We start from the raw sequence: 27116 nt of genomic DNA on the forward strand, positions 1-27116 counted from the left end.
ATGAGCACCTCACACTTGGAGAACCGTCCCAAACCCACACCTGAAGCTGCTGATCATTTTGAGGACGAATGGAATCATGATATTGATCAGGTAGATGTTGCTATGGCTGCTAACCTTGACCTACCTACAACAACTCCTCCAAAATCACGAGCTTATGCGTACAAAGTTCAGAGATTATTTGTGCGGAAATGGCATTTATGGATGAGATATTAATCAGCTTTAGTGACCACATGGTGGTCATAGACATGGCAAAATGGGTCAGAATTTTTTGAACCAACCTAACCCAAAAAATACCTAAATCGAACCCGATTTTTTGACTCAAAGCAAAAATGGGTTGACCCGTGACCCAACCTGTGTTTTTGTGGGTCAAACCGACCCGACCCGCAACCCAAACCATTTTTTAAAACTTTTTTTTTTAAATAATAAAATTAAGACAATATTGGTTTAATTATTTGTTATGAACTTTAAGGAAACAATTGAGACATTTACATAACTGCATACAAATGAATTAAAAAATGAATTATTTGTTATGAACTTTAAGGAAACAATTGAGACATTTACATAACTGCATACAAATGAATTAAAAAATGAATTATTTGTTATGAACTTTAAGGAAACAATTGAGACATTTACATAACTGCATACAAATGAATTAAAAAATGAATGGTTGAGCATTCTGTAATGTATAAAGATTTTTAGATATCAAATAGCAAAGTACATGCCTAAATAATCTGGTTACAATAGAGTTAAAAATATAGATTTAAAATTGTAAACATGTGTGAGAAACATTCATAAGTGTGAAAATAGTGAAGCCAAGGTATCAAATTAGCATAAATTAATGAATGCTTAGACCTATTTTTTAACAATTTATGTCTAAAATAAATGGCTTTTCAAAATAAATTATGATATTTCCTAGAATGTGTGTTACTTAACAATAATATGATATTCATAAAAGAGAAAATATATAAATAAGTAAACAATCAAACTTTAATGTATATTCTCAAATTAAAATAGAGTGCCAACCACAATTAGTAATAGATTATAATATTAATTTTCAAGATTGTAAATTTCTTATATATTTTTATTCTTCGTCAAATGAGTTATCCAATAAGTCATTTGTAATTTTTTTTTATGTTTTGGGATGTTGATATTGTGTAGAAATAAAACTTATGTATTTGTTTTACTTATCTTTGTGTTATTTTGTTTTAGTTAGCAATGTTGAGATTTGTATAATTTTAAAATTATTGAATAAGTATTAATAAGTTTAATTGAGTTCATTCTTGATATAAATGATGAATTCAAAGTAATGCATGCATTTTACATCAAATAATTTGTTGCATGACTTTCCAAATGACAAATACATGTTGTTTTCTTTATTTTTTATTTTTTTTAAATTCAGGTAAAAAATATAGGTCAACCCGACCCAACCCACAACCCGATTGACCCGAACCCCTCACTACAAAAAAAAGGTTCTATGGCCACGTTTTTAAAACGCGGCTATATGTCAAAAAAACGTGGCTATAGCCTATAGCCGCATTTTTTTAGGCCGCGCTTTCTGATATGGCCTAAAACCTGTGACTATAGGACTGACGGCCCTATGGCCGCACTTTTTAACCCGCTTAAAATGACCCGTTTGCCCGCAACCGATTGATCCAATTCGAACCCAACCTGACCCGCCCATTTTCCATGTCTAGATGGTCATTTGTGAGTCCTCTTTTTGGCTTTCATGACCAAAAAAAAAAAAAAGGTATAATTTTTTGGATTTTTTTTTTTTTTTTGGAAGTGCTCTTAATAGTGGGAGAGCAATTTTGGGGAATTTCTTTTGCTACTATGAGCTTGGAGGGGATACTTTTTTTGCTATATATTAATGTTTCATATTTCTACTTCGTATGTACTTCTCTAAACATTAAATGTGTTTGAACTTTGATTTATTGACATTCTTTGCAATGGTATGTAATAAGTTGGTTAAAACAAAAAAGCTTGTGTTGAGAAGTGTAATCACTGCTTTGTGTTGAGCATGTTGAACTCACTAGTTCTGTGGTTCTAATTTGCTTCACATGTTCAAATGTGTCATATCCTTGATGATTGACCATTATAGTCATCAACTTGACTGTTCTTGATGCACTCCCTACTCTATGACATGCTACGGTTCTTGCTTGTGCACCATTTTGGTTTATGGTCAAGCTGTCCATGCTTTTCATGATATTCATATTCTTATGATATGCTTGATCAATATTGTTACTTTTACTATCTATACCAATTGCATTTTGTTATGATCCTAATGTCCCATATGGATTAAGTATAAGCTTAACCATGTATTTATAAGCTCTTGGGCACCCTCCCCTTGTAAGCCGATTTTCAAGGGTGAGTTCTATACATGGATTTGTAACATTTGGTATCAGAGCCAACCACCAATTCGAGTAATTAAACGTGGCTCATTGAGTATGAGATCAAATAAGTTGCGACTTTACGGTCAAATCTCGGAGGGGGCAACCTAGAGGCTAGATTAAAATTACTGATAGGTAAATAGAGCCACCAAAAAGAGAAAGGGCTACCATCAAGCCAGTGTCGCTAGAGTGAGCCGTCGTGAACGTCTGCTGCAAAGCGTGGTAGTATGTTATGATCCTAATGTCCTACATGGATTAAGTATAAGATTAACTATGTGTTTATAAGCTCTTTGGCACCCTTCCCTTGTAAGCCGGTTTTCAAGGATGAGTTCTATCCATGGGTTTGTAACATATTTAATATTTTTTTTCATGTTCAGTAAAGACAGGTAAATTGTTCTAGCCCCAGAATCATGTCTTTAGAATAGGTGTAAGTCTTGGTTGGTTTGTGATTTCATAGACTTGCAGAGATACTCAACTCAATATTAGGGCGTTTTGTCATAGAGTTGCTACAGGTGGAGATTGTTAGGAAATCTATAGTTTGGTTGTGGTGCCCCAACCCTACTAACATAAATAATTATGGAAGTGGATTTGGGCTCCAAATCTATTTGTTGGTGGGATTCCTCACAGTCCTACAAATTTAGCCTCAAACAGAGCCTAAACAGCCCAACTACAAGTACCCTCGTGATTTCTAGCCCAAAAACCCTCTCCTTCTCAAACTTAATCCCTTACTATCTCTCGTATGTCTCCCTCAGTTCTTTCATCCTCCCTCTTTGTTACTATTCTTCCCCTTTCTTCTTACTTCTTTCTTGCTTTTTTCTTCTTTTGTTGCTTTAGCAAGCCTTTCACCAACCCCACTAATTTGCCCTCACTCCACTTATATAACTTCTTCTTAGTGGGGTTCCAATTATTACTGTTTCGCCTAGTTCCATGCAATCCCACTTTCACTCAAAATCCTAAGGAATCATCACGTCTTCTGAAGATTCTCTTGAAACTTGTTCCAGACACCAAATAGTGCTCGGCAAAGACTTCCCAAAAGTACTTCTAGTACTCGGTGGCGATTTGAACTTCTCTACTTCCTTGTTAATTTCGCACTGTCTTGACGGTTAGTAGTGGGACGATTTGTGACCAAACACTTAACAAGTTCACCAAACATTGCTCTCTAGATCCTAATACACTTATTGTTGGGCTGGGCCCATCCCCATAAGATTTGGGCCAGCTCCAATCCCTCGAGCTAGTTTTGGCTTAAGCTTGGTGGGCCGGTACCGATCATCTGGCCCAAGTCCCCCACATTGGCATATTTCATGACAAAAAGTTTGCAATGTTCAGTTATTTTCTTTGTATTCATAAAGGGTGTAAAATGGGTTTAACAATGAGGCTGTTGTTCACTGTGAAAGATTGAAGAGCTTGCCTAATAGAAAACCAAATCACATTCAAACAAAATTGAAAATTATACAAAAAATTTTGTAGTCCTTTACTCGACACTTGCTTGAGCGAAAGCTTTTAAAATGTTACAAACTTACTTTCCAGGCAGATTATGTGGCCATCGTAACCATAATCCCTTCTCATATAAAAGTTTAACCCTACTTTCCTATAGGAAAACAGCTATCAAACAATTAAGAGAAAATATGATTGTCTTCCCAACCTCTCCATTGAATATCCTTGAGATGTCCTTAACCAAAATACCTTGATCACCCACCTATGTCTGTGTAGGAATTTGCTCTGAAAACACATAGATGTCCTTAGTTGCGCAAACTAACAAGAATCTTTGGAGTGCCTAGTGGGTTAATCTACAAGTGATGATCGTTTGCGAAGTGGATTACATAGAAGGAAAAATGTAGAAGTATGCAGTTACTAGCGAGAGCAAGGAGCTCAAGTACAATAGTCTATAAACATGCATGTACTGCGACAGCCTTTTATAGTGGATTTTCTTTTTTAGTTTGCCCTGAAAGTTTTTTCTTCTTGGTAGGCATTTCTACAAGGGTTTTTGTTAAGTTATGATTTTTATCATTACATTAGTATTGGCTTATAAATGTTGCAACGCAAAATGTTTTAGATTTGAAAAGTCTGGGAAGCAATAGCTTTGTAGTAGCATTTTGTTGTATGGCCAAACAAAATATTGCTATTTCTATAGTAATTTTTTGAAATTTTTTTGGAATGAAGCAACTTTTATTCAACAGACCATATTACAACAATATTACAAATCCCAAGCATTAAGCTGCAATCTACCAAGAGCTAACATCAACCTAACACGTATTAAAAACTGAGAAAGGAGTTTTCACAAAGCACATATTAGCTTAAAAAATAAATTTTTTTTAATGTTTCTACACCAAGAGAGCTAATATCTAACATCATGCACAATGAATTGCACATTTGCACCATATCAGATTCAGATCAAATCTTTCCATTGCGAATTCTGGCATTTCAATTAATTCAACTTTGGTAAATAACAGCTGCTCAGACTATATCTATATCTATATAAATCTAAATACTAAAGTGTAGCAATTAATGTTGCTATGCTTGCGTTGTACCACATCAGAGGCTAGTATGAAGTTATTTATAATCTTAAAAGATAGTCACTTAGTAAAAAAAATACATAAAAATAACTAAAATAATTAAATAATTAAATTTTTTAAAACACCTTGAATACGAAACGGTTAGTAGCTTTTGAATACATTTGTGTAGTACCTTGGTTTTGGATATATACATTTGTGTATTTTTCATCGTGCATATAGTTTTTTGTTTGATTTAATTTGTATATAAATTTATTTAATTGTTAGGTTGGATTAAAATTGATTGGTAGCTAATTTTGAGTGTAACATATAATTTCAACAATTATAATTTGAGATTACTACATTTTTCCAATTACAAAAAAGAAACGTAGGGGTGTGATGAATGTTCATGGTATTTTGTTGTTGTGTTAGCCACGGATGTAAACAATCTTAAATCCAATTCAATAAAAAATTTAACTTCCACTCAAAAATTTATGATATTATTTGTTTGTGTTTGATTTGGACTCTTTAATGTCGGTAGTGTACAGGAAAAATATTAGTATGATATAAGATGATAGTCCTTTGACTCTTTCACTGTAGAGATTCCTAAATTCCATGCTAATCTATTTCCATAATCTTCTTATAGATTATTATGTTTTGTTATTGGAAAATTTAGTAATCCCAAATTATATTGAAAGCAAATTATTAACATTTACAAAAAAAACAAATAAAAGAGCCTCTGAGCAAGCGCATGCTAAGAGGCTAGTTCATTTTTTGTGTATCTACTAATTTGATAGTTGATTGTTTAATTTTAGAAATAATAAAATAATTAGATTTAGAATCTGTATACCAGAAATCGAACTTAATATTTCTACACAATGTGTGTGGTATTTTTTGTATTTTTTCTCATTGGGGAAATTTTGTGGTGACTTCTTTTGAACCACATTTGAATCTCATGCTGTTCTCCATTAGCATAAGTACAATGTATAACGAACTCATAAAGTCAAAAATGAATTAATTTTTTATACTACACCTCACCTTTTTGTAATTAGAAAATACATCAACCTCGAATTAGGTGAATAAAAAGTAGTGGCCTTTAGGGGAAAAGAAGAAGAAAAGAGAATTAAGATAAATATCAAGTTAATTTTTACTATTTAAGTTTGAACATTTTTATTTTGAACCTTCATATTTTGATTTTATTTTCATTTGGTGTTATTTCTCTCACCCATGTACGCAATAAACTTAGATGCATTATGTCCACCCAATCCTTAGAATCATTGATGTGTGGGGTGAGTTAACCCACCTAATGGAGCACCTGCTACACTCTTATAAAAGCATTCAGATAGAAATGTGTATTAAGATAAATGTAATCCACTACAACTTTGCAAACCAAATGAGTACATACCAAAGGTGTATTATGATGATAAAAAAAAGTCTATTAAAACGACATAAAAGTCTTTTTAAAAATCGTATGTATCAGCAGCAAATTAAAGTCCATTATTGCTAAGTCTAAGAACGCCAAAGGTTAACACGAACAAAGAAAAATATAGGAATAGGGTTCCCTCACTCATATGCATTATTTTATACAACTACTTAAGTCTAGAAATTTTTGTCCTATCACCGGTTTAAGTATCAATTCCATATTTGTGCGCTTGCTGTAACATGAAGTTTGCTAAACAATAGGATAATTAAAAAAAGATAAATACAATAGTATAAACCACAAAAATAATTCATTCAAAACCACAAAAATAGACCATAATTACAATTGTAAGTAAAAGTTAATGTGGAATTTGAAGATCTATTAAAACCTTTCACCACATATTTGGTTGATTCATATGTAATTTGGATCGTGGAACCGTAATCTTGACATTGAAACCTACAGGAGGCTTATTTTCCCTTTAGCATCACATATATACTCTTTGAGACCTCAAACACTTCAAGTTCTTTGTAGCTCCCACATGAATCCTAGCATCAAAAATCAAAATGAACAACTAAGGTAATCACCATAAATTCATCTAATTTGACAATAAAATCCCAAAAGTTAATTACACACCAAATATAATAATTTCTACAAATTAGAACCATTTGAGCCAAAAATAAAAACTAAAAATCATTCACATATGGAGGCGAAGATATCAGGAATGAAACAAAATTCCACCCAAGCATAGTGCAATATATTAAGGGAAGAAGAGACAAACCAACGTATAAGAACAAAACTTGCAAGACATTGTTAAAAAATGACTGAGACTCCCAAAGAACCAATAAAGAAGACCATGAACCTTAAATAAGTCCTTTTTTTTTAAGCCCTTAAATAAGCCTTTATACCAATACTTAAGTCACAGTTGCAACTTTTACAAACCACTTGCTACAAAGTGCCGATACTCACAACTTTCATCAAACACTTGCTGCCCACCAAAATCATACCCAAGTGAAGGCCTTGACACATTAACTTCAAGCTCTTTGAGAATACAAAAAATACACATAATCCATATCAACCACTGATTGCAGAAAAGAATGACACTCTTCCACCCAATTTGAAAGGTGTACAAAGACCAAATTTGAAAAGAAAAGAAACAAACACATTAAAAACATATAAACATATACCTAAGTAAGGAATATAAATACAATCACATTGGTGAAAATTCTACACATGACCTTATAACCGCCGAAGGAAAAGCGTAATAGGACGAAGATGCTGAATTTTATTTCTCTTGCGTCTGTTAGAGATATATATATTAGACATATTAGCCCAATGTAATAGGCGCAAACCCAGTCCTGCTTGTACTAGTAGTCTAGGGTTTACTCGTCTATATATACTCATGTTAGGGTTCATTGTAACATAGGTTATTGTACTACACTCTCTACGCAATAAAGATGTAGCCCTTAAGGGATTCCTCCGTAGATGTAGGCCGTCAAGGCTGAACCATGTAACCCTCGTGTTCTCGATGTTCTTATTCTATGCTTTCTCTTCTGCATCCACTCTAACATACACAACATGATATAACACATTGCGTTGCTAATAATATTTATTTAACATGGTATCAGAGCCAAATTTCATTATTGGCATCAAACAAACATCTCTAGCAAGCAAAGAAGATTCTCACGTGCACACCACCATCAGAAGTCACACATGCTTGTCTGCTAGATCTAGACTCCACGGCATCTCGCAGCCGCCATGGCTCACTACTGTGTCCAGATCCTCAAGCCCAAGCAATCAGTGCCTCTCCCTATTAGATCTGTGCACATCAAGCCTTCGCCTGATGAAACCAACAAGACAGAAGTGCTCCACGGCATATCGTGAACGAAACCCAGGCACCCGACCTCCAACAGCAGCCGCACACACCACCACGAGCGAACAATGGCTCCTGGAACTCTCACATGCACCACCGAATGTTCTTGACTCCCAGGTTGGATCTCAGCCACACGCGCCGCCAAGACGGCCTTGTCGTCCCCCGATCTACTTGGCTTGAGAATTTGGTGATCATACAAACTCACACGCGCCGCCCAGGTATCTGTCTCGCCACCACGCGCCGGTAACACCGTCACGCGCCTTTCACGTGCCAAAGAACTGCTGTTGATGTCATCTAACGTCATCGAATGACGTCACCGATCCACGTCAGCATGCCACGCACGCCCTAGTCCACGTCATCTAGCCACGTCAGCAGTGTCGCCTCGTTAGCACCACGTCACCTAGCTGACCGATTGACCCGACCGACCCGACCCGGACCACCCAGATTTGACCCGTGAGCACTGACTATTGACTTGACCAGGATCCGTTGACTTTGACTTTTTGCGTTGACCTTTGATCAAAAGTCAAAATTTTCGACAGGGTCTATCTTGCTCAGTTTTTCATGTAGATTCCAATTTAGACCTCTGTTTCTTCATTTGAAGTTCCGAAATTGGTCAATTGGCATATTATTCATTGTGATTTATTCAAAGGCATTCTTCAAGGCATCTTCAAGTGATCTTCTCATGCTTATCCAACCTCAAGCCTTCATCGAGCTTCCGCCTTGAGTTTGAGGGAGGGTGTTAGAGATATATATATTAGACATATTAGCCCAATGTAATAGGCCCAAGCATAGTCCTGTTTGTACTAGTAGTCTAGGGTTTAGTCGCCTATATATACTCATATTAGGGTTCATTGTAACACAGGTTATTGTACTACACTCTCTACACAATAAAAATGTAGCCCTTAAGGGATTCCTCCATGGATGTAGACCGTCAAGGCTAAACCACGTAACCCTCATGTTCTCGATATTCCTATTCTATACTTCCTCTTCCACATCCACTCTAGCATACACAACATGGTATAACACATTGCGTTGCTAATAACATTTATTTAACAGCGTCCTTACTGTGTGCTCTGCTATTGCCTCCATGACTTGACAATGTTCGACCACAGAAACACCAACTTGATCTATCATTTCATAAAACAAAATTTGTTTAGTCTCTAGAGAGAAAGGGATGGTGTAATAAGACTTTAGCTTCACCCAAAAAAAAAAAAAATGGAAAATATAAATGATTGTGGGTGTATATTTACAGGGAAAGAACAATTCCTATGGTGCAAATGGTATGTATACATTATTAACAAAGCTGTGTGAAACCCAATAGTAACAAACAAAATTCAACAGAAACGAACTACAAATAATAGTAATTTTTTTTTTTTTTTGGCCAGGTAGTTGCTTGCCATATTCCCTTGCAATTCCTATTCTTCAATATCTACCCGAACATTACAGAGAGAGAGAGAGGGTGGAGCAGAGTCTTTTTGGAGGTTTTCTTTTTTGGGGTGGTTTGTGTGAAGATAGGATACATGGAAAAGGTGGGTAAGGTGATTCTAAGAAACTTTCCTTAGAGAATGCTACGATTTTATCAGGCATGCTTTTAGTGGGAGTTATACATGTATTTTGACTTGACTATCCTTTAGTTTTATCTCTACTTAAACTTAAGAGTGTTGGGGGTATTTTGGGACTAGAAAAAAAAATCTAGTCCAAACAGGAGAAACCCCTTAGATAATAGTATAGATTAGACCGAAACTTACCACGGCTGAAAATACTGAGACATTTTGTTGTGTTCCTAGACTTCTTTTTTGGTTTAGGCAAATTTGGTGAGCAAAAATTCATTGTTTCACGCACAATTTTCTTCTATTGGGTTTTTGTTTGTTGTTTTCTTTTAATGCATAGTTTAAAGTGGTTGTGCTAATTAAAAACCAATACCAATTTACCGCCTAGAATTTGTTGTGAAAATATTATGGATGTAGCATTACTCTAAAATAAAATTATAAAATATCATACCAAAGCCCACCATAGATAAAATAAAGGTATTGAGAAAATTTCATGACATTTATTATGTTCCTAACTTTTTTTTTTAGCCAATTTGTTAAGTCAAAATTCATAGTTTTATAGACAGTTTTCCTAGGCAGACTTTTTTTTTTTTTTAACAAATTGTTTAAAGTAAAAAACACATAGTTTTACCAATAAAAAAGAAATATGGAAAAAAGTACTTTCTTTTTTTTGATAGGTAAGAAAAAGTACTTTCCCCCTTTATATTTAGGGTAGTTTCATTCCACATCTTTTAAGTTGAATAATTTCCTATTTTATATTTTGTAGACAAATATATAGTCCCTAATATTACTCTCCTAGTTAAACCCCTAACAAAATCTTACAATTCCTAGAATACCTCATTGTGCAATATCTAAAATACCTCACTAAATTTTAATGTCCCAAAAATTTTCTTCGTGTAGTTTGAGTTTTATGTGTCAGTCATAGTTAGAAAGTAAAAATGATAATGTATGGTATTTTGTTTGTTACCTAAAGAACACTAATTTATTAGTGGTTTAAATTATCTAGATTTATAATTTTATCTAATAGAAATCTCAATGACATATGTCTTTTGTTACTTTGTTCTTTTTTTATTTGTTTTATTTCTTGAAAAAGTGTTCATTAAAAATTAAGTAAGCTAAGTATCGTAGTTAGGCTCATAAAATAAAATGATAAAAAATAAAGTATGAATAACAAAATATTTATTGCAAATAGTTGTAGATATTTAATTTAATAAAAAGTTTCAATTGTAATATATGTCAGCATTTATTGCGAAAATTTAAATATTATGACAATATTTTATCAAAACTTAGTTTTTTTATTGTTAGAAGATGACAACATTTGTTATTATTCTTAATAGAATTTTTTTGTGATTATATACAGTCTTTAGTAAATAGGTTTCTAAGAAATGAAAAAGGAATTTTCTTTCCAATTAACCTTAAATATAAAAAAATTTCATTAATTGTCACGTTTTAAAACTATCTAGGAAACTAGAATCTCGAGTGTTTAAAACTCAAGATCAATGCAGAACTCGAGCTTTTAATCTCAAGTTCAGGATTTTTTCATACACTTACGTGGACAATTTTCCACATGGAACAACATAGAACTCAAGTTTTAGACACTCGATTTTTCTTTCTTCATCCCTTCATCCGTTCTCTGTGTTCTTCCTTTTCTCCTTATACCTCACCCACAGATTCATCAAATCTCAGCACCGGAGCAACAACCTAAACCCACGGATTTATAATATCTTGGCACCAAAGCAAAACCCAAACCCAAAAATCACGATCTCGACACCAGAGCAACAGCTCCCAAAGCTTGGGTTTGTTGATCTTGACACCAAAGCAGCTTGGGTTTTTTGTGGGTTTGTTGATCTCAACACTGAATTGCGCTTGGGTTTGATGTTCTTGTTTGGTATTGTTGCTCGATTTTTTTTTTTTTTCTTTTTTTGGGTTTGTTGTCTTCGGAAGTGGGTTTGGGGTTTTAAGAGTTAGAGAAATCATTAGGGTGTGGACGAAGGAGAAAACAGAGAAGGAAAAAACGGATTGAAGAGAAAACAGAACTCGAGTGTCTAAATCTCAAGTTCCACGTGGATTTCAACCTCCACCTCAGCTGTGCCAACCCACTGAAATCAAGTCTTTTAGGCTCGAGTTGCTACAATAAACTCGAGTCTAAAAGCTCAAGATGCTATTTTACTGAATTGTTCCAAACGCATGCTAACTAATGATATTCTCTCCCAAATGGTTGCTAGTTGGAAAATTACCTCAATAAAAAAGTATTTTGTATCAAATGATACCAGATCATTTGTATCAAAATCCAATAAATGAAAGACGTGTGCAAAAACAACTACCCATAACACATATCTTTCAATTGTTAGTAGGTAAGTTATTTTTTGCTGACATATCTTTCATGGTCTACAATAATTCATTGGTCAAACTTTTTGGCAATGAAAAAGAGAGAGAGAGTCTAGCAACCAACCTTCCACAAAAGAGCCCGCTACCAAAGATGATGTTGTAGACCATGTTATATTCACTCTTTTATTGCTTATTCCTTACAATGTTAGAAGTCAATGAATTCAGCCCCATGCTTCACTAGCTTCTTCATCTTAGCTTCACCATCTTTTTCATTCTTCTGGTATCTATATTTGCAGTCGATAAGGACTACACTGCTTGTAGTCAGCCATTCAAGTGTGGAGGCTTCCACAACAGTAGCTACCCTTTCTGGGGAGATCCCTTACCCTCATACTATGGCATTCCAGAATTCAAGTTTGTGTGTCAGGATGGATTCCCTGTTCCACAGATCATGTTAGAAAGATTCTAGGTTTTGTTGATCAATCATGAAAAACATATTCTAAGCTATGAAGCATGGACACAGCTAGGAGGGTGCCGCATCGGAGTCTAACGCGGGGTGCGACATCTGACACGACTGCCCAAGCGTCGATGCCACAGTTTTTTTTTTTTTTTTTCATGGATTTGTGGCCGACTTAGATCGATTCGCGCTGAACCAAGCAAATTCGGCCATAATCAAATCGTATCTACCGAATCGGGTCGTATCAGCCAGCGACCGAAATTGCTGAAATAGGCCTTGAATCATGCCAAAACAGTCGAAACCGACTTTGAATGAGGCCCAAACATCCTAAATCTGTCCTTAATTTTATCCTGAATATTTGTTGCTTTTGTGTTTTCTTTTTTGTTTTGTGTTTCTTACCTTCTTTTTTCTTTGTTTTGTGAATAAAGGTATAGTAATGTGTTTTTAAGAATATTTTAATAGTAAAAATATATAAAAAATATAAATAAAAATATTTTTGATAATTTTTTAATCACCGCACCCCGCCACACCTACACCCAACTTTTTCAAAAATTGCCGAAACCCGAACCCGCACCAACACCCGCACCCGAATCCGAAAACGCACCCGTGCTTCATAGATTCTAAGGCTTGCTAGATTAGATTTATACAACAATAGTTGTACTTCTAGATATGTTGACACCACCATCAGCAACCTTTTCAGCTATGCTCCTCACTTTGGAATCCTTAACCTTGTTCTATGGTTGTTCATCAGTCACTCCCGCCTTGGCCTCCAATGCGTTCAGCTTTCATAATAATGATTCATCCACTGAAACTGGCTTTTATACAATTGGCTCCAATCTAAATGTTGAAAACAATAGAACATGCAATTTCAGTATCACTGTCCCAGTACTTCAAACAGCAGCATAAGCCATTAGAGATAATGTTTCATCTCTTACTGAAGTTCTGAATTAAGGCTTTGAGGTCCAGTGGATTATTGATCATTCAGCGTGTTCAGAATGTGTCAGCTCTGGAGGGCATTGTGGATATAACCAGTTACTTCCGACCCATCTGCTTTTGCCCTGATCAGCCTTAAACTTTCAGATGTCCAGAAGGTACATAGAACTCTGTTCTTTTCTTTTTTCCTGTCAAAGTACATGTTATAATGAGTGCTTACCTTCTAATTTTTTGGGATAAATTATAATGAATGCTTACATACTAAGCACGCATTCAATTTGTCCAGTAGAAAGCATCAAATAGAGCAATTTCTGTTCATAGTCCAAATTATTGAGCTTATGTAGAAAGTGAAGCCAGAGACAAAATAGAGAGTATCATATTGTAATGGATCAAACAAATTAGCCCTGAATTCTTTCCTTTCATAGCAGATCATAACAACCTTGACTGTACAAGTCAATAAGGAGAGACAACAGCTAATTTCTGAATAATCACTGTAGAACCTCTATCATATTGAACCTACAACCTCATAAATTATAACACAAATGTGAAAGTCAATTGGCAATTGGTTGCTTAAATAATCTCACTCACTGTTTGGTGTCATGCTTCTGTTGCAAGATCCAAATTCAATTTGAGGAACAAGATTTTAATAGGCATTATACTTATAAAAGTGATATTCACCTGCCTTCGTTTTCATTTAACAAAAATCAAAGATAAAAATCTACTGAAGAACAATAGATATATTTTTTTAACTTGAAGGGATATATGTCTCTTGTGTTTGCTTGCTTTAATCAATGCAGCATCAGTGGCGGCAGTCTGCAGTATAATAGTGACAGGAGTCATTCTTTGTTGCCTTAGACAGAAGTCTGCGACATATAAATTAGTAGTCTTCTGGAAGAAGAAAACAAAGAGTGCTGAATATGTGGAGGCTTTTCTAAAGAAATGCGGATCCTTTGCTCCCAAAAGATATAGCTATTCAGACATAAAGAAAATGACCAACTCCTTCAAAGACAAACTAGGTCAAGGAGGGTACAGTGATGTATACGAAGGAAAGCTACCGGATAATCATATAGTGGCAGTAAAGGTTGAGTGAGTCAAAAGGTAATGGAGAAGAATTTCTTAATGAAGTTGTCAGCATCAGTAGAACTGCCCATGTAAACATTGTCACTCTTCTGGGTTTCTGTTTTGAGGGATCCAAAAGAGCTCTTATCTATGAGTTCATGTCCAAAGGATCTCTTGAAAAGTACATATATGCTTATAGTAAATTAAACAAAATTCCCCCCTTAGGATGGGAAATAATTTACCAAATTGCAATTGACATTGCAAATGGCCTGGAGTACTTGCACAAGGGCTGTAATACACAAATCCTTCATCTTGATATAAAACCACCAAATATCCTCTTGGACCAAGATTTCTGTCCAAAAATCTCAGATTTTGGTCTGGCTAAATTTTGCAACAGAAAAGAGAGCTCCATGTCACTAGTTGGTGCAAGAGGAACAGTTGGATTACATTGCACCAGAAGTATTTTCAAGAAACTTTGGAATAGTCTCACAAAAATCTGATTTTTATAGCTATGGGATGATGATTCTAGAAATGGTTGCAGGAAGAAAGAACACTGATGCAGGAATCCAACATAGCAGTGAAATATATTTTCCACATTGGATCTACAATCATCTAGAATTAGAAGAGAATTTAAAACTGCTCTTGAGCGTGCTCTTATGGACCTTCATGCTTCAGGCTTTTGGTATTCATTGGGTTATGCCAAGATCAGTGGCAGGATTGTTATCTTGCTGGCATCAGTGGCTTGGGAAGCATAACTCGAATATTTGGAATTTGATTCCAAGGTGCTTAATGTGAATTGTTTGGTTGGAACGAAATCGTCGCTCCTTTGAGAACATGGAGCAGATGTTGGATGAGTTAAAGGTTTTATGCCAACACAATCTTTTTGAGTGGTCTCGTTGTTGGGGCTTTATTGATTCTTTGTCTCTTTTAGAGTCTATGTTTTCCCTTAGATTATCTTTCTGATTTCCCTATCTTTTGTTTTGCTGTTTGTTTCATCTGTTTCTTGTTGTTCATCATCATGAACAACTTGTACTTTTCATTTTTTCTCATTAATAATAGTTCTCTGATTACCTATCAAAAAAATAAAGCAGTGGAAGAACTTGCAAGAAAGATGATTCTAGTGGGTTTGTGGTGCATACAATCTAATCCAGCTGACCGGCCTTCCATGGATAAGGTAGTTGATATGTTAGAAGGGAGTCATCAAGTTATCCAAGCTCCACCAAAGCCTTTTCCTTCTTCCCCTTTGGGAATTCCATAAGGCCATTCCACAACATCCTCTCCAAATCCTTCCAAAAACAGTGTTGAGACTCTACTATCACACTGAAATTCTGTTAGGAAGTTTTACATTTAGTGTAATTTTAGATTAAAATTTGAATTGACATGATGGATGGAGAACATTGAATGACTTATTTGATTGCCAGATGTACACCCATTTGTTTCTCTTACAGTCACCTTCACACCAGCAGAGACTAGTCTTATGGATGTCATGGTTTACACCTACAACCAAATGTTACACTTTCCACCAACATGATTAACTGTAGCTCCACTTTTTTTAACTTTTTGAGTCAATGCTCCAAGAATCATCCTGTCCAATAAATTGGGGCAAGGCTACCTACTATGACCTCTCTCAAACCCTGCAAAAGCAGGAGCTTTGTGCACTGGGTACAGCCTTTTCTTTTTCTTTTAAACTCTATACCCCAATATAACTCATTTATTATTGGTAAGTTATGCACGTACCTCATGAGTCTTAAACCCATGACCTTACCCTCCACTTAAAACTTACAAGGATAGGAGATGGCAATTGAGCTAGAGCTCATTGGCCTTTCTATCCCAACATAACAGTCCCACAATTCAGCATATGGTAAATTTATGTAAAATATGAAATGCTGCAGCATGCTTTAAACTAGACCTCAGCACCTCACCTCTAAATGCATATTTAATATATCTATGCTGATCTCAGAGCACCATAAGACACATTTTTGACAAATAAAATTCAAGTAGCACAAAGTAATACTACTGAAAACTTCCAGAAACTCCAACACGTGCATTCTTTTAAGAGGAAAACAATATACAGTCCATGATTGCTTCTGGTGCCTAGGAAGTTTGCCATATATTTTGAAGCTCACAACAACCAACCCCAAACCTTTCAATCAGGCTATTTTTATACTTTTGTATAATGAGTAGCTGTGCAAATTGGGAAATATTGATCACTTAATATATATATATATATAAAGGGAAATATTGATTAAATTGAAATGTTACAAATAAACTTAAACACTTAAATAATGGTCAAAAGGTAGACTCTGGTCTTCTTATTTATTATTTTGAGGGACACCATAATTGCAAAGGATGTAAAAGTACCTACCAGATTGTTTAAAGTTTTTGACAACCCTCGGCTACCGAAGTGGCATGATGATTGATATTGTGGATCTAACCATTCCAGAAAAGAGACCTAAAACCAATATTTCAAAAGACAAAGTATCAACTTACTCAAAAGAAAAGGTCAAAGTCCAAATTAAAGTAAAATGGCATCTGAACTCAAGGCAAGTTTGATAGACTACAGACATAATTAATCATTCCATGTGATCATGAGTAGCTTTCTAGTTGTTTACAGTTCAATGAAATTAGCTCAAACAATCTTCAGATAAAAGTGAATTTTACATTGGAAATGTATAAGGCAAGAAATGAATGAACAGGGAGAGAAGTTAGAATTAGCATCATTTGCGGTCTTGTGAGAGAAACATATAACATGCTTTGGTCACGTGTAGTAACAACTAATGATTGCACCAAGAAAGAGTAATATAGCTCATAATAAAAGAGATGCAATGACAAAGTGACACAGGACAAAACCAAAAAAATGCAACATGAAAATTAAACAACAAGAAAACAAAGGATAGATAACCTAGGAGTCAACACCTAGACTTGCTTAGAGTCAGCACCAAACAAAAAAGAACCTACAATTGGCTAGCACCAGACCATTAGATGAATTTAAAGAGAAATTTTATTCGTCATCAAAATTCTTTCAATTCTTATAAGAGTTAACATTATGCTTATAGATGATCTAGACTAAACCCTAATTCTAACTTACTTGAGAAATCCTAAGTATCAAATTACAAAAGTACCCTTGACTCTAAGAAATTAAATAAAAAATAAAGTAATAAACCTAATTAACTACTATCACCTAAAATAAAATAAAATTAACTCTAAAATTAAATAAAACTAAATTAAAATAAATATTTCTTTGCGCTTCCCACAGGCTACAAGGCACATGGATTATGGTACCAAGAATTCTCTCGCAGAAAAAGTACAAATAGAAATTGATTACTGGATATTATACTAAATGGAGTCCCACACATGGGATCAATAAAAATAAAAATAAAATGAACTTTAAACAAACAAAAGAAAAGGAGTGATATAGGGAGCATGAAGACAATTTTATTTTTATTTTATTGAATAAGTCAATTATATTTTTTTTATTGCTCCATTGGATTGTATTTTAGTTATAATTCAATTAGGTTATTAGTATTTTGTTTAATTTACTAGAGTCAAGGGTATTTTTGAAATTCAAAATCGGGCTTTAGCTTGGCTATGATTCAATTCCAAACAACCCTTGGCATTGATTCCTTGATTTTGCTTTCTTGCTTTTTGCTGATTCCAAGCAAGCCTGGGTGTTGATTCCTAATTTTTTTTTTTTTTTTTTTCTGTCGTCAATTTCGTTGTTGCATCTGTTTTAGTTTTCTCCTACGTATAAGGAGAGATCCAGTTACTAATTTTTGTTACCTTGGAAAATTACTAGTAGAGGCTAACTGTAAAAATGTCAAGAAAATCAAGAACAAATTCAACAACATAGTGAGTATAGCAAATTTATAAAAGCCTAAACATCATCAACTTAATAGGCCTAAAGTCTCAAAAGGCTAACCACTGTCAACTTAAGTGGCTCATAAACAAGAAGATGAGCAACACCAAAGGCAGTGTAGCAGAAACACGGTCAAGCCTAGAAGAAGGAATGAAGGATTACTTGATGCAGCTGACATCTTCTAATTGTATCCTCACTCATTCAGCATTTTCTTGCAATTAAAACAATATGCAGTCATTTAACACCCAACTATTGGATAATACATATGCAAGAAAATCTAAGTTATTCATTTATGTGATTATTCAAGTATTTTCAAGAGTAGACATGGAACTATCTTGATAATTAACGTAGGATGTACTTAATCGCAAATTTTGTTTGATACAGAAGATCTTGGAGATGGTCAACTAAAATAAGCTGTCTCAAAGCAAGAATATATGATACAACAACAACAAAGCCTTAGTCCCAAATTTTTGGGGGTCGGCTATGGATCATCAACAAATTAGTCAAGGTCGACCACATGTATTTTAGTAGTCGATAACCCAATGAGTATCTATAGTGGTCCATTCATAAAAGAATGACTAATTTTTACACTAGCCACATGAATATGCAATACTAATTCCCAAAATTATCTATTCAGTCCTATTTGAGAGAATATTTCAAGCAAGATCACTTATAGATGCTCTGGCTTAATTCATCATACAGTGATATAACCAACGGTGAAAACACCTATCTATGTTGCAGGAGTTCATATGACACATTATTAGCTAAAAACCGTTCATATGACACATTCAGAATGCCTATCCTACAGCCAATCTAGATGAATTTTTAGTTCCAATATTCCAGTTTTAATGACTCATTAAGTCAAATCAAGTGGTGAGGCTCAATATGTTTGGATGCTAATGTAGCACCTAACCAGAGGGAAACTTGCCTATAATTGATGCCCTTGAGGCACACATTTATTTGGGGCTCACCTTCTGAATTTAGCTTACACCTTGACAGTCCTTCACATCAATTTTCAGAGAAATCTTGTCACAAATTCAGGCCCACGATACCCAAATCGTTCTTAAACTAAGGAAAAAGTGCTCCTTGTACAATGATGCAAATCTAAAATGACTGAATTTAGTATTTTACTCATAAATCATAATATAAAAATTAAAATGTCTCAACTTCATGGCATAGGGATATCAAGTAACAGGATAACATGTCTATAAGGAAACTATCTGAGTTCCACCTAAAGCCTTACTTGCAAAGTAATTTGGTGAGTAGCAGATGGGGAATTCCCCTCCAATGGCACGTCCAAATCCTTCATCTCCCAAACAAGATGAACGTTTTAAGAGGAATCATGGCATGATAAATCCATTACCTAAGGTTTTGTAAAACTTAACATTCTCCTTGATCGACCAACCTGCTTTCCTGCAGCTCTGCCTGCAAACTCATTAGCTAAAAAATGAAACCAAGATTCTAGTTGCAGTATTCACCAATTAGATAGTCACAGAAACAAATGTAGCAGGTTTGAGTAAGTAGATAATGTGGTATACAGTTTTAAAATGGTCAACAAGAAAAGGCTGAAAGCTTGCTTCAATTAGGATGTTGCGAGGCTCATGATAAACTACTTTAGAAAGATGCAAGTATAAGCTTAAGTTTCAAGATTACCAATTTGAGTTTCAAATCTGTGATTGCCCGCTGTCTCTCATAAGCAAAATACTTCAGCGACTGAGACAAAAAGGGGGGGAATATTTTCAAATCATAGTCTCTAACCACATGATGACATACATGGATTGAAATATATATTCTTACGGAACCAGGAGATGATGAAGTAGGAACAAAATAAGAACTTGACTTACTCCAAGTCTCTGCATCTCAATGGATCTATGTAATGCTTTTCTCTTAGTCAGAAGATTCTTGTGCTCTGGTTTTAGAGGCCGTCGGTAGTTTTTCCCACGGTAAATAATTATAGCATGACCTTCTTTTCGCTTGTCCACCGAAACAAGAATTCCACCACTTTCTGCTTCAAGCAGTTTAGCAGTGTAAATGACCTGATGAAACAATCTCTGCATTGTAATCACCTTGACTACTTCTCTGTATTTCCAGTGTTGATGCAGGCCTTCTATAACACCATCAAAGACCCCACGCCTACCTGAAGCCAACATAAAACAAAAATATGTGTGAACAGCAAAAATAACTTTAAAAAAATAGGCAGCAGCTAAGACTACTGCTTCTGAAATCATTTCCAGAAAGAATTTTTATGTCCCTTCATTACTTCCTTTAAGAACCATTTGGTCCAAGGCAAAGTTATGGCAGTAAGTAGGACTTTTTCATCTCTACACTCTTGATAAAACCAGACAGTCACACAAGCACCCAGCTATAGTTGGGTTATGTAAATAAGTCAGTGGGATTGACTAAGAATAGTCAGCCAAATCTGTAGAGCATATGCAAGACAAAATTTAATGTTGTGAAGTTCCTCAAATAGGCTTTAAGTCATATTTACAGATTGATTTCCATAATAGCTACATATTCAAGTAATGCCATCAAAATATGCAGATCAATTTAGAATAGCATTCGCTGAGAGAGTTGACATTTCTGCCCCTAAATTATAGCCCCAAAACAAGAGGAAGATCCACTGACCAAAAATAAGAAGAAGAGCAGAAAGGCCCATGTGCTTAGGAGTACACTATTAACAGAAGCAATAACTAAGCTCAGGATGTTGAATTCAGATCTTAAAAATTGAGTAAATTAATATATACGTAACAAGATACGAGAACTGACAAGGTTACTCATCAAAAATAAAATAAAGTAGAAAATAACTTATTACTGCTATTTAATCACTACATTAAGAAATAATTACCGAGCACAGGATGTTGATTTCAGATGTTAAAACATAACTTAATAAAAAAGGGTAATTATCCCACACTATTTAAGAAAGTGTGTTGTGTGCAGTATAACTTGGCCCCTCTCATAAAAATTACCATGGATTTTGAGTAGAGTTTGCGGTGTGTCTTTGTGTTAGAACCTCATTTCCTCTCCTTTGTGTGTGTGTGTGTGTTTGTTTCTAAAAACAAAGAGTAATTATCCCACATTGTTCAAGAAAGTGTGTTATGTGTAGTATAACTTGTCCCATCCTCCCTTAAAAGTTGTTTGCGTGTGTGTCTCAAAAATATTAAATAAAAGTAACAAGATGCCAAAAGAGCTGACAGGGTTACTCATCAAAATACAATCACATAGTAGAAAATAATGTGTCTGCCATTTAATCACTCCGTAACAGAGAATACATTTTTTTTTATTGATATGTAAGAATAAAAAAGAGGAACATCAATAACATAACAGAGGATACAAATTGAAAGGAAACAACTAGGATGCAGCATGCTTGGGCAAGAAACAAATGAAAACAAAAACTTAAACTCCCTTTAATCATGAAACACATTTTTTAGGCAACTACTTATTAGGTTAAATCATGCCAAAAATAAATTTCTGCAGAAATTATTATCACCAAATACATTAAGAGTAAATTCATTTCCAATTTTGACATTGGAACAATCAATAGTTTAGAACTTAAATACCTTCTATAGAAATAAAGGATACGGGATAGAGCTATTACACAACTAGACAAGTAAGATTTTCATTACCAAGAACTAAACAACTATCCATCTTCAGTCCTATCTTCTGGAAACACAGTCTCTCTTCTTCTGTCATCATTTCCTGGTCTGCATCCTGCTCTGCTGGTGCCCATGCAGCATTCAACTTTGATAACTCCTTCATTGACTTATCAATCTTTATGTTAAGCTGCCAAATCCACAACAGATATTTCACAAACAGTGCAATGAAATAAGATTAAAGGGAAGTCCAAGTCCATAATTGACCCTTACAATAAAAAGCTTGTGCTCTTGCTTTCTTAGCTCACTCTCTAATCTTTGTTTTTCAGCTTCAAATTTAATTTCAACATCTGAATTTCCATTTTTCAGGTCCCTGAACTCTGTTTGGATATCCTGGAATTCTGATAAAGTTCCAGACATGCTAGTGTTTTCTGTTGGGCCATTATCTAAACAAATAGTTTCAATCGCTTTAAGACGTGCACCTTCTTCATGAAGTTGGAATCCTTTGAGCTTAGTTTCTCTCTCCGATACTAAATTTGCTACTCTTCCAGGAAGGAAGTCCTTTCCTCTATAAAGTATTATCAGAAACTTATTACGCAACAAAAGAACCCCACCTGTAAGAATCTGCAATCATAATTAATGTTCAAATAAATATATATCCATGAAGATAATGCACAGGCAGGAATAGATAGCATCACAAACATAGGTTATGCATGTATGTGCATAGGCACGCTTGGCTTCACCTTTGAAGCATCACAGCCTATCCCCATGATCCTTCCAGAAACCAAACTTCTAAATCCAAGTATAACAGCCATCAATACAGGTGTTCTTGTGCTCAGATCAATGAAGAATTATTCTAGCAGCCACCACATCCACTGTGGCAATGATGCGGTGATATAAGCACAAGTGACATGGATCAGCAGCTATAGCAGTTGGATCAGGTTGATATCCATTAGGGAGAACAAGGGGTGGGCAACCTTGCCTCAAAAGGTGGGCCATTTATTTGCCCCTACTGTCACTTTAAGATGACATGGATGGTCAAAGCTTGTGAATGATCAATATAGGTAGACTTTACACTTTTATATAAGAAACAAAACAAATACTGGCATGTCATAGACCTCACATATCTACAGCCCAAAAGTCTATACTCTATCAAACTTGCCTTGAGTTCAAACGCCATTTCCTCATTGTTTGTATTTGGGACTCCCCACTTCAGAGCAATCTTCACTATAAGACTTTTTTCCCAAAGTTTTAAGATAGCCACAGCCAAGCCTTGAAGTTTTCTATTTCTCCCTTCAAAAATCAGAGGAAAGCTGGAATTAAAGTCTTGATGACACACGCCAGCTAGCATAGCAAAGAATATCTAGCATGATAAACAGATTCAAAATTGAAATGTATTCTTTATGATGTTGAAATTTTGTGCCTAAAATAGACCCATGATGATCATTCTCTACTTTTTCAAATATTAATATATGTTTTATTATTTTTGAAGACTACTTTTTCTGGGGATGCATTATATAATGCTTACTGCAATTTATATTATTATGGTACAATTACAAAAGATTAAAGTTGTTATGATACAGAATTGTAGATCCATATACTCAGGTACACAAGTGTCATATTGATATTCAAGTGCATGCTTCTGGAATGACATCAATAAAGCCTACAAGATATTTTCAGAGGAAAGGATAAATTCAGGTGATTCGTTTATATGGCCATCATGTGTAGAGAGACTATATTCCTTGTCCCTGAGTCTGGACTCTTCACTAGTGCTCAGTTTAAGGGTGAACACATTGAACACAATGAACAGGATACAATTAGCCATTATTGCTCAAAAATTTAACCCAAGGTACTTTAGATAATGTCCTGTCTAATGCACAGATGAGATTCTTAACTCATTCATCACAGCATTATACTAAATTAGGAACTCTGAGTATGCTTGAAAGGTTGCAGATGCCACATAGGAATCCACCATTTTGTTACGTTGGAAATATCCAGAACACATCTAACATGACCAAACACATGACAAGAATCTGGTCATATCAAAAGGTTTTAAACCCATTCCACACAAAAATCATATTTCAAAAAACATTACATGAGAATTTTCCGGTATTCTACTTAGCCTATGAGGTTTTTTTTTTGTGTGGTGAAGTTGTGATTAATTCGAGAGCCAATCATTATAAATTTAACCATTACAGGCTAAATTTTAAGCTCAAGTACCATGTAGACTTAATATGCAAAAAAAAACTTCACTTCATGTGAATGAAGGATTCTATATTCTTTCTGTTCCTTTAGAAGCAACAATACTAAATTACCCACCTATTGCAGTTATGGAAAATTCCCAACAGAAATCCCAAGGAGAAGGTGTTCAAGAGGGGAAACAAGAAGCATTTTACTTCTTAATTTTTATTTTTTACATTTTTGTCTTGAAACAAGAAGCTTTAATGAGTGGGAGCACTATAGGTTTGTTTAATTTCAGTTCAAACTCTAAAAATCAAAGGTTTCTCATTTTAACCCACTTCCTCTTAGGGTCATCTAACCAAAATAATAAAATCTGTATACTATACCTCAGTCAACTTTAATGTACCCCTTCACCCTAAAAGATAGATCTTAAATATCAAAGGAAATTTAGTGGTCTCTAGATGTGTCCAAAAAGTCATTTCTCACAATGAAATAAAATAATTACAAAGATTGAGAGAATCACAAACAATTACATAATATTGATACAAAAGTACAGTTGTATCAAAAAATTTATATCTGATCTTAAAAGAAATAATAATAATAGTGACCGTCATACACAAATAAGTCTATTTATAGTCCGTAAATATCCAACCTTATGCAATGCTTTCATGGACTTCATCTAGGGGTATAGTTTCTCTTCCTTTATTGATAAGTATATTTTGCTTCTCTTCTTGTCCTAGCTTTTTTTATATGTAGATATTATATTGTTACTATGTTTCCTGAAAATTATATGTTCGGGGAAAAACTGAAATATGACAACAGACAAGGTCATACCAAGGACAAAATGAGTAGGTAAAGCGCGAGCAAGCTTCCTCAAGGATGTCAAATCCTCATCTGTCAACTTTGCTCTAGTATGCGGTGGACAAAGCCTAAATGGTGGCCTAAATCCAGGAACCACTTCAGGAAGTAAGTCCGCATCTATTGGCAAAGGTTTGCGCATCCACCAGTCAATGAAGCGAGGTCCCAAGCCATCCAATAACCTGTCCATTTCCCTCTCATAAAGTGATCCGCGTACTGCTTGGCAATTCAAATCTTCATTTAAAAAGATGCTACTATGCAAAGTCTCTCTCTTACTGTCCTTTCTGCAAATCTTTTCAACTACAGCACTTTCATCGGAGTTAACTTGAAAAGTATCAGAGTTTCTTTCCAACTGTGGCTGACCCATTTTGTAGAGAGGCATTTCTCGACTGCCAGCAAGCCATGCACGAGTGTTTAGAAATTTCTTCGGAGTTAACTGATAATTGCATCCTCGATATACAACAAGATTATCTTTCTTACTCCAAACAACCAAACCTCCAGTCTTGGTCTGCATATTAAGAAATGAATTACAAAGGCAACTATCGGAATAATAAAAAGAAAACAAACGTATTCAGCACCCAAAAAAAAAAAAATAAACAAACAAACAAAAATTATACAAGAATGAAGAAAATAATAATTTAATAAGAGAAGTAGCATGACAAATAATTAGAAATTTCAACCTATCAAGAAAGCATCATAAGTGGTACAAAAAATACCAGAAAATTAAACATCTTAAAGCAGTCAAATGGAAACTTTCACAATTATATGGTCAATCTACAGATCATAAGTAATATTTAAACAAAAGACAAGTCAAAGTAGTAGAAAAAAGATTAATTTTAAAACCAAAGCACTTGTTTGTTTTGAAGAACAATCAGGGGATAATTTGCAAAAACCAAAGAATTTTTGGTAGTTGGCAAAATGGCCCCAGCTGACCCTAATTAGTAGTTGAATTCCAGCTTATAAGAATTGCAGTCAATTCTAAATCACAACAGCTATCTTCTATTGTTACATAAATAAGTAGTAATCTTCATGCTATTAGAAATATCCTGCTTCAATTATCTAACAACTATATGACCCGTTTCAATAAGTCCCCTAAAAAACAAAGAATTAACAAGTACAATTTCGTTCCCCCAAAAAAAAAAAAAACAAAACAAAACGAAAACATGAACCGAACCTCGACGATTTCTTGAGCTCTATCCATATTCCTGCACAAAGGGACATCGAATTTCAGCATAACAAGCTCATTCCTCCTCCAAAGCAGTCTAACCTCATCAACCACACCTTGAGTGACACCAGCTTTCTTCACCTTCACCCATTTCCTCATCTTAGCGGCCTCACCTCTCAACCTCTCAAGCAAGGCCTTGTCAAGCCTCAATTCCGCAGCAGTTACCACCTTTTCCTTCTTCATCCTCCGAAAAACTAACTTTTCCACATCCTTCTCCCATGGCATTTTCTCTATAACTCTCTCACCACTACTAACATCTTCTCCAAGCCCTTCCAAACACACTTCAAGCCCAAACTCACCAGAACCCATTTGGGTTTCTTCAGAAAGATCGTTTTTTTGAAGCTTTTCAATTTGCCTTACGATCTTTCCCACCGCTCTCTTGCCTCTGACACCAACTTTCTCAGTCAGGGCCTTATCAGACTTTTCCACACTTTCATTGTTAGAGCTCTTCTTGGTGTGGAGTTTGGAGAGGTCGAGAACTTCATGGGGTTGAAGAAGAAGGGGACCCTTCATCCATGGAGGTGTGGGAACTTTAACGGTGGCATTGGATTGTGAAAGTGGGTTTGAGGAAACAGAGAATTCTGGGTTTGTGGTGGTTGGGGTTGGGGTTGGGGTATTGGATTTGGAGGAGTGAGTGGGGTTATGGGTTTTGGGAGGTTTTGGGTTTAAGGAGGATGAGATGGTGAGGTGAGAATATTGGGAGGGGAAATGGGGAGTGGAAGAGAGGAAGAGGATTGTAGGCATGACTGAGTGAGTGACTGTGAGAGTGAGTAAAAGTTTTTGCAGAATTGAGAAGTCTGATTTTGGTGGCACTTTTTTTCTTTTTCACTTCCTTATCATAAATATCCATGGAATATCACGGTAGAAGGAATGGATATTTTGTTAGGCTATTGGATTTTTTCTTTTTTGAAGTCTG

General features: G+C 35.0%; 1 protein-coding gene and 1 pseudogene across 4 annotated transcripts; one reads left to right on the top strand and one right to left on the bottom strand.

Annotated features, from left to right (window-relative positions):
• On the top strand, positions 1-16033 carry LOC115965962 (annotated as a pseudogene).
• LOC115975773 (chloroplastic group IIA intron splicing facilitator CRS1, chloroplastic-like) lies at positions 12026-26998 on the bottom strand. 4 transcript variants are annotated; one of them, XM_031096744.1, is made up of 11 exons: positions 26150-26998; positions 24952-25483; positions 23099-23229; positions 22210-22560; positions 21970-22126; positions 20191-20483; positions 20000-20059; positions 19590-19771; positions 16856-16942; positions 13191-13619; positions 12026-12478 (listed from the first exon to the last, which is right to left on the bottom strand). In XM_031096744.1, the coding sequence occupies exons 1-8, from the start codon at positions 26942-26944 to the stop codon at positions 19727-19729; spliced, it is 2364 nt and encodes a 787-aa protein (XP_030952604.1). In that variant the 5' UTR covers positions 26945-26998; the 3' UTR covers positions 12026-12478; positions 13191-13619; positions 16856-16942; positions 19590-19726. The 4 variants fall into 4 exon arrangements, with proteins under 4 accessions (XP_030952604.1, XP_030952603.1, XP_030952605.1 ...); XM_031096743.1 differs by lacking the exon at positions 12026-12478 and having other exon boundaries at positions 13113-13335; positions 13434-13619; XM_031096745.1 differs by lacking the exon at positions 12026-12478 and adding an exon at positions 18509-18557 and having other exon boundaries at positions 13113-13619.
• Between the last annotated feature and the right edge of the window lie 118 nt (positions 26999-27116).

The sequence above is a fragment of the Quercus lobata genome, chromosome 2 (assembly GCF_001633185.2).
Source record: "Quercus lobata isolate SW786 chromosome 2, ValleyOak3.0 Primary Assembly, whole genome shotgun sequence".
Taxonomy (NCBI): domain Eukaryota; kingdom Viridiplantae; phylum Streptophyta; class Magnoliopsida; order Fagales; family Fagaceae; genus Quercus; species Quercus lobata.

What these genes read in the sequence shown, in the direction of transcription:
- LOC115975773 (XM_031096744.1), bottom strand. Translation starts at nt 26,944, where the DNA reads ATGCCTACAATCCTCTTCCTCTCTTCCACTCCCCATTTCCCCTCCCAA. An exon ending in GAGCTCAAGAAATCGTCGAG is followed by an intron (nt 25,484 to 26,149) that starts GTTCGGTTCATG and finishes CTTAATATGCAG; the next exon opens with ACCAAGACTGGAGGTTTGGT. An exon ending in GGATAGTTGTTTAGTTCTTG is followed by an intron (nt 20,484 to 21,969) that starts GTAATGAAAATC and finishes TGTTGGCTTCAG; the next exon opens with GTAGGCGTGGGGTCTTTGAT.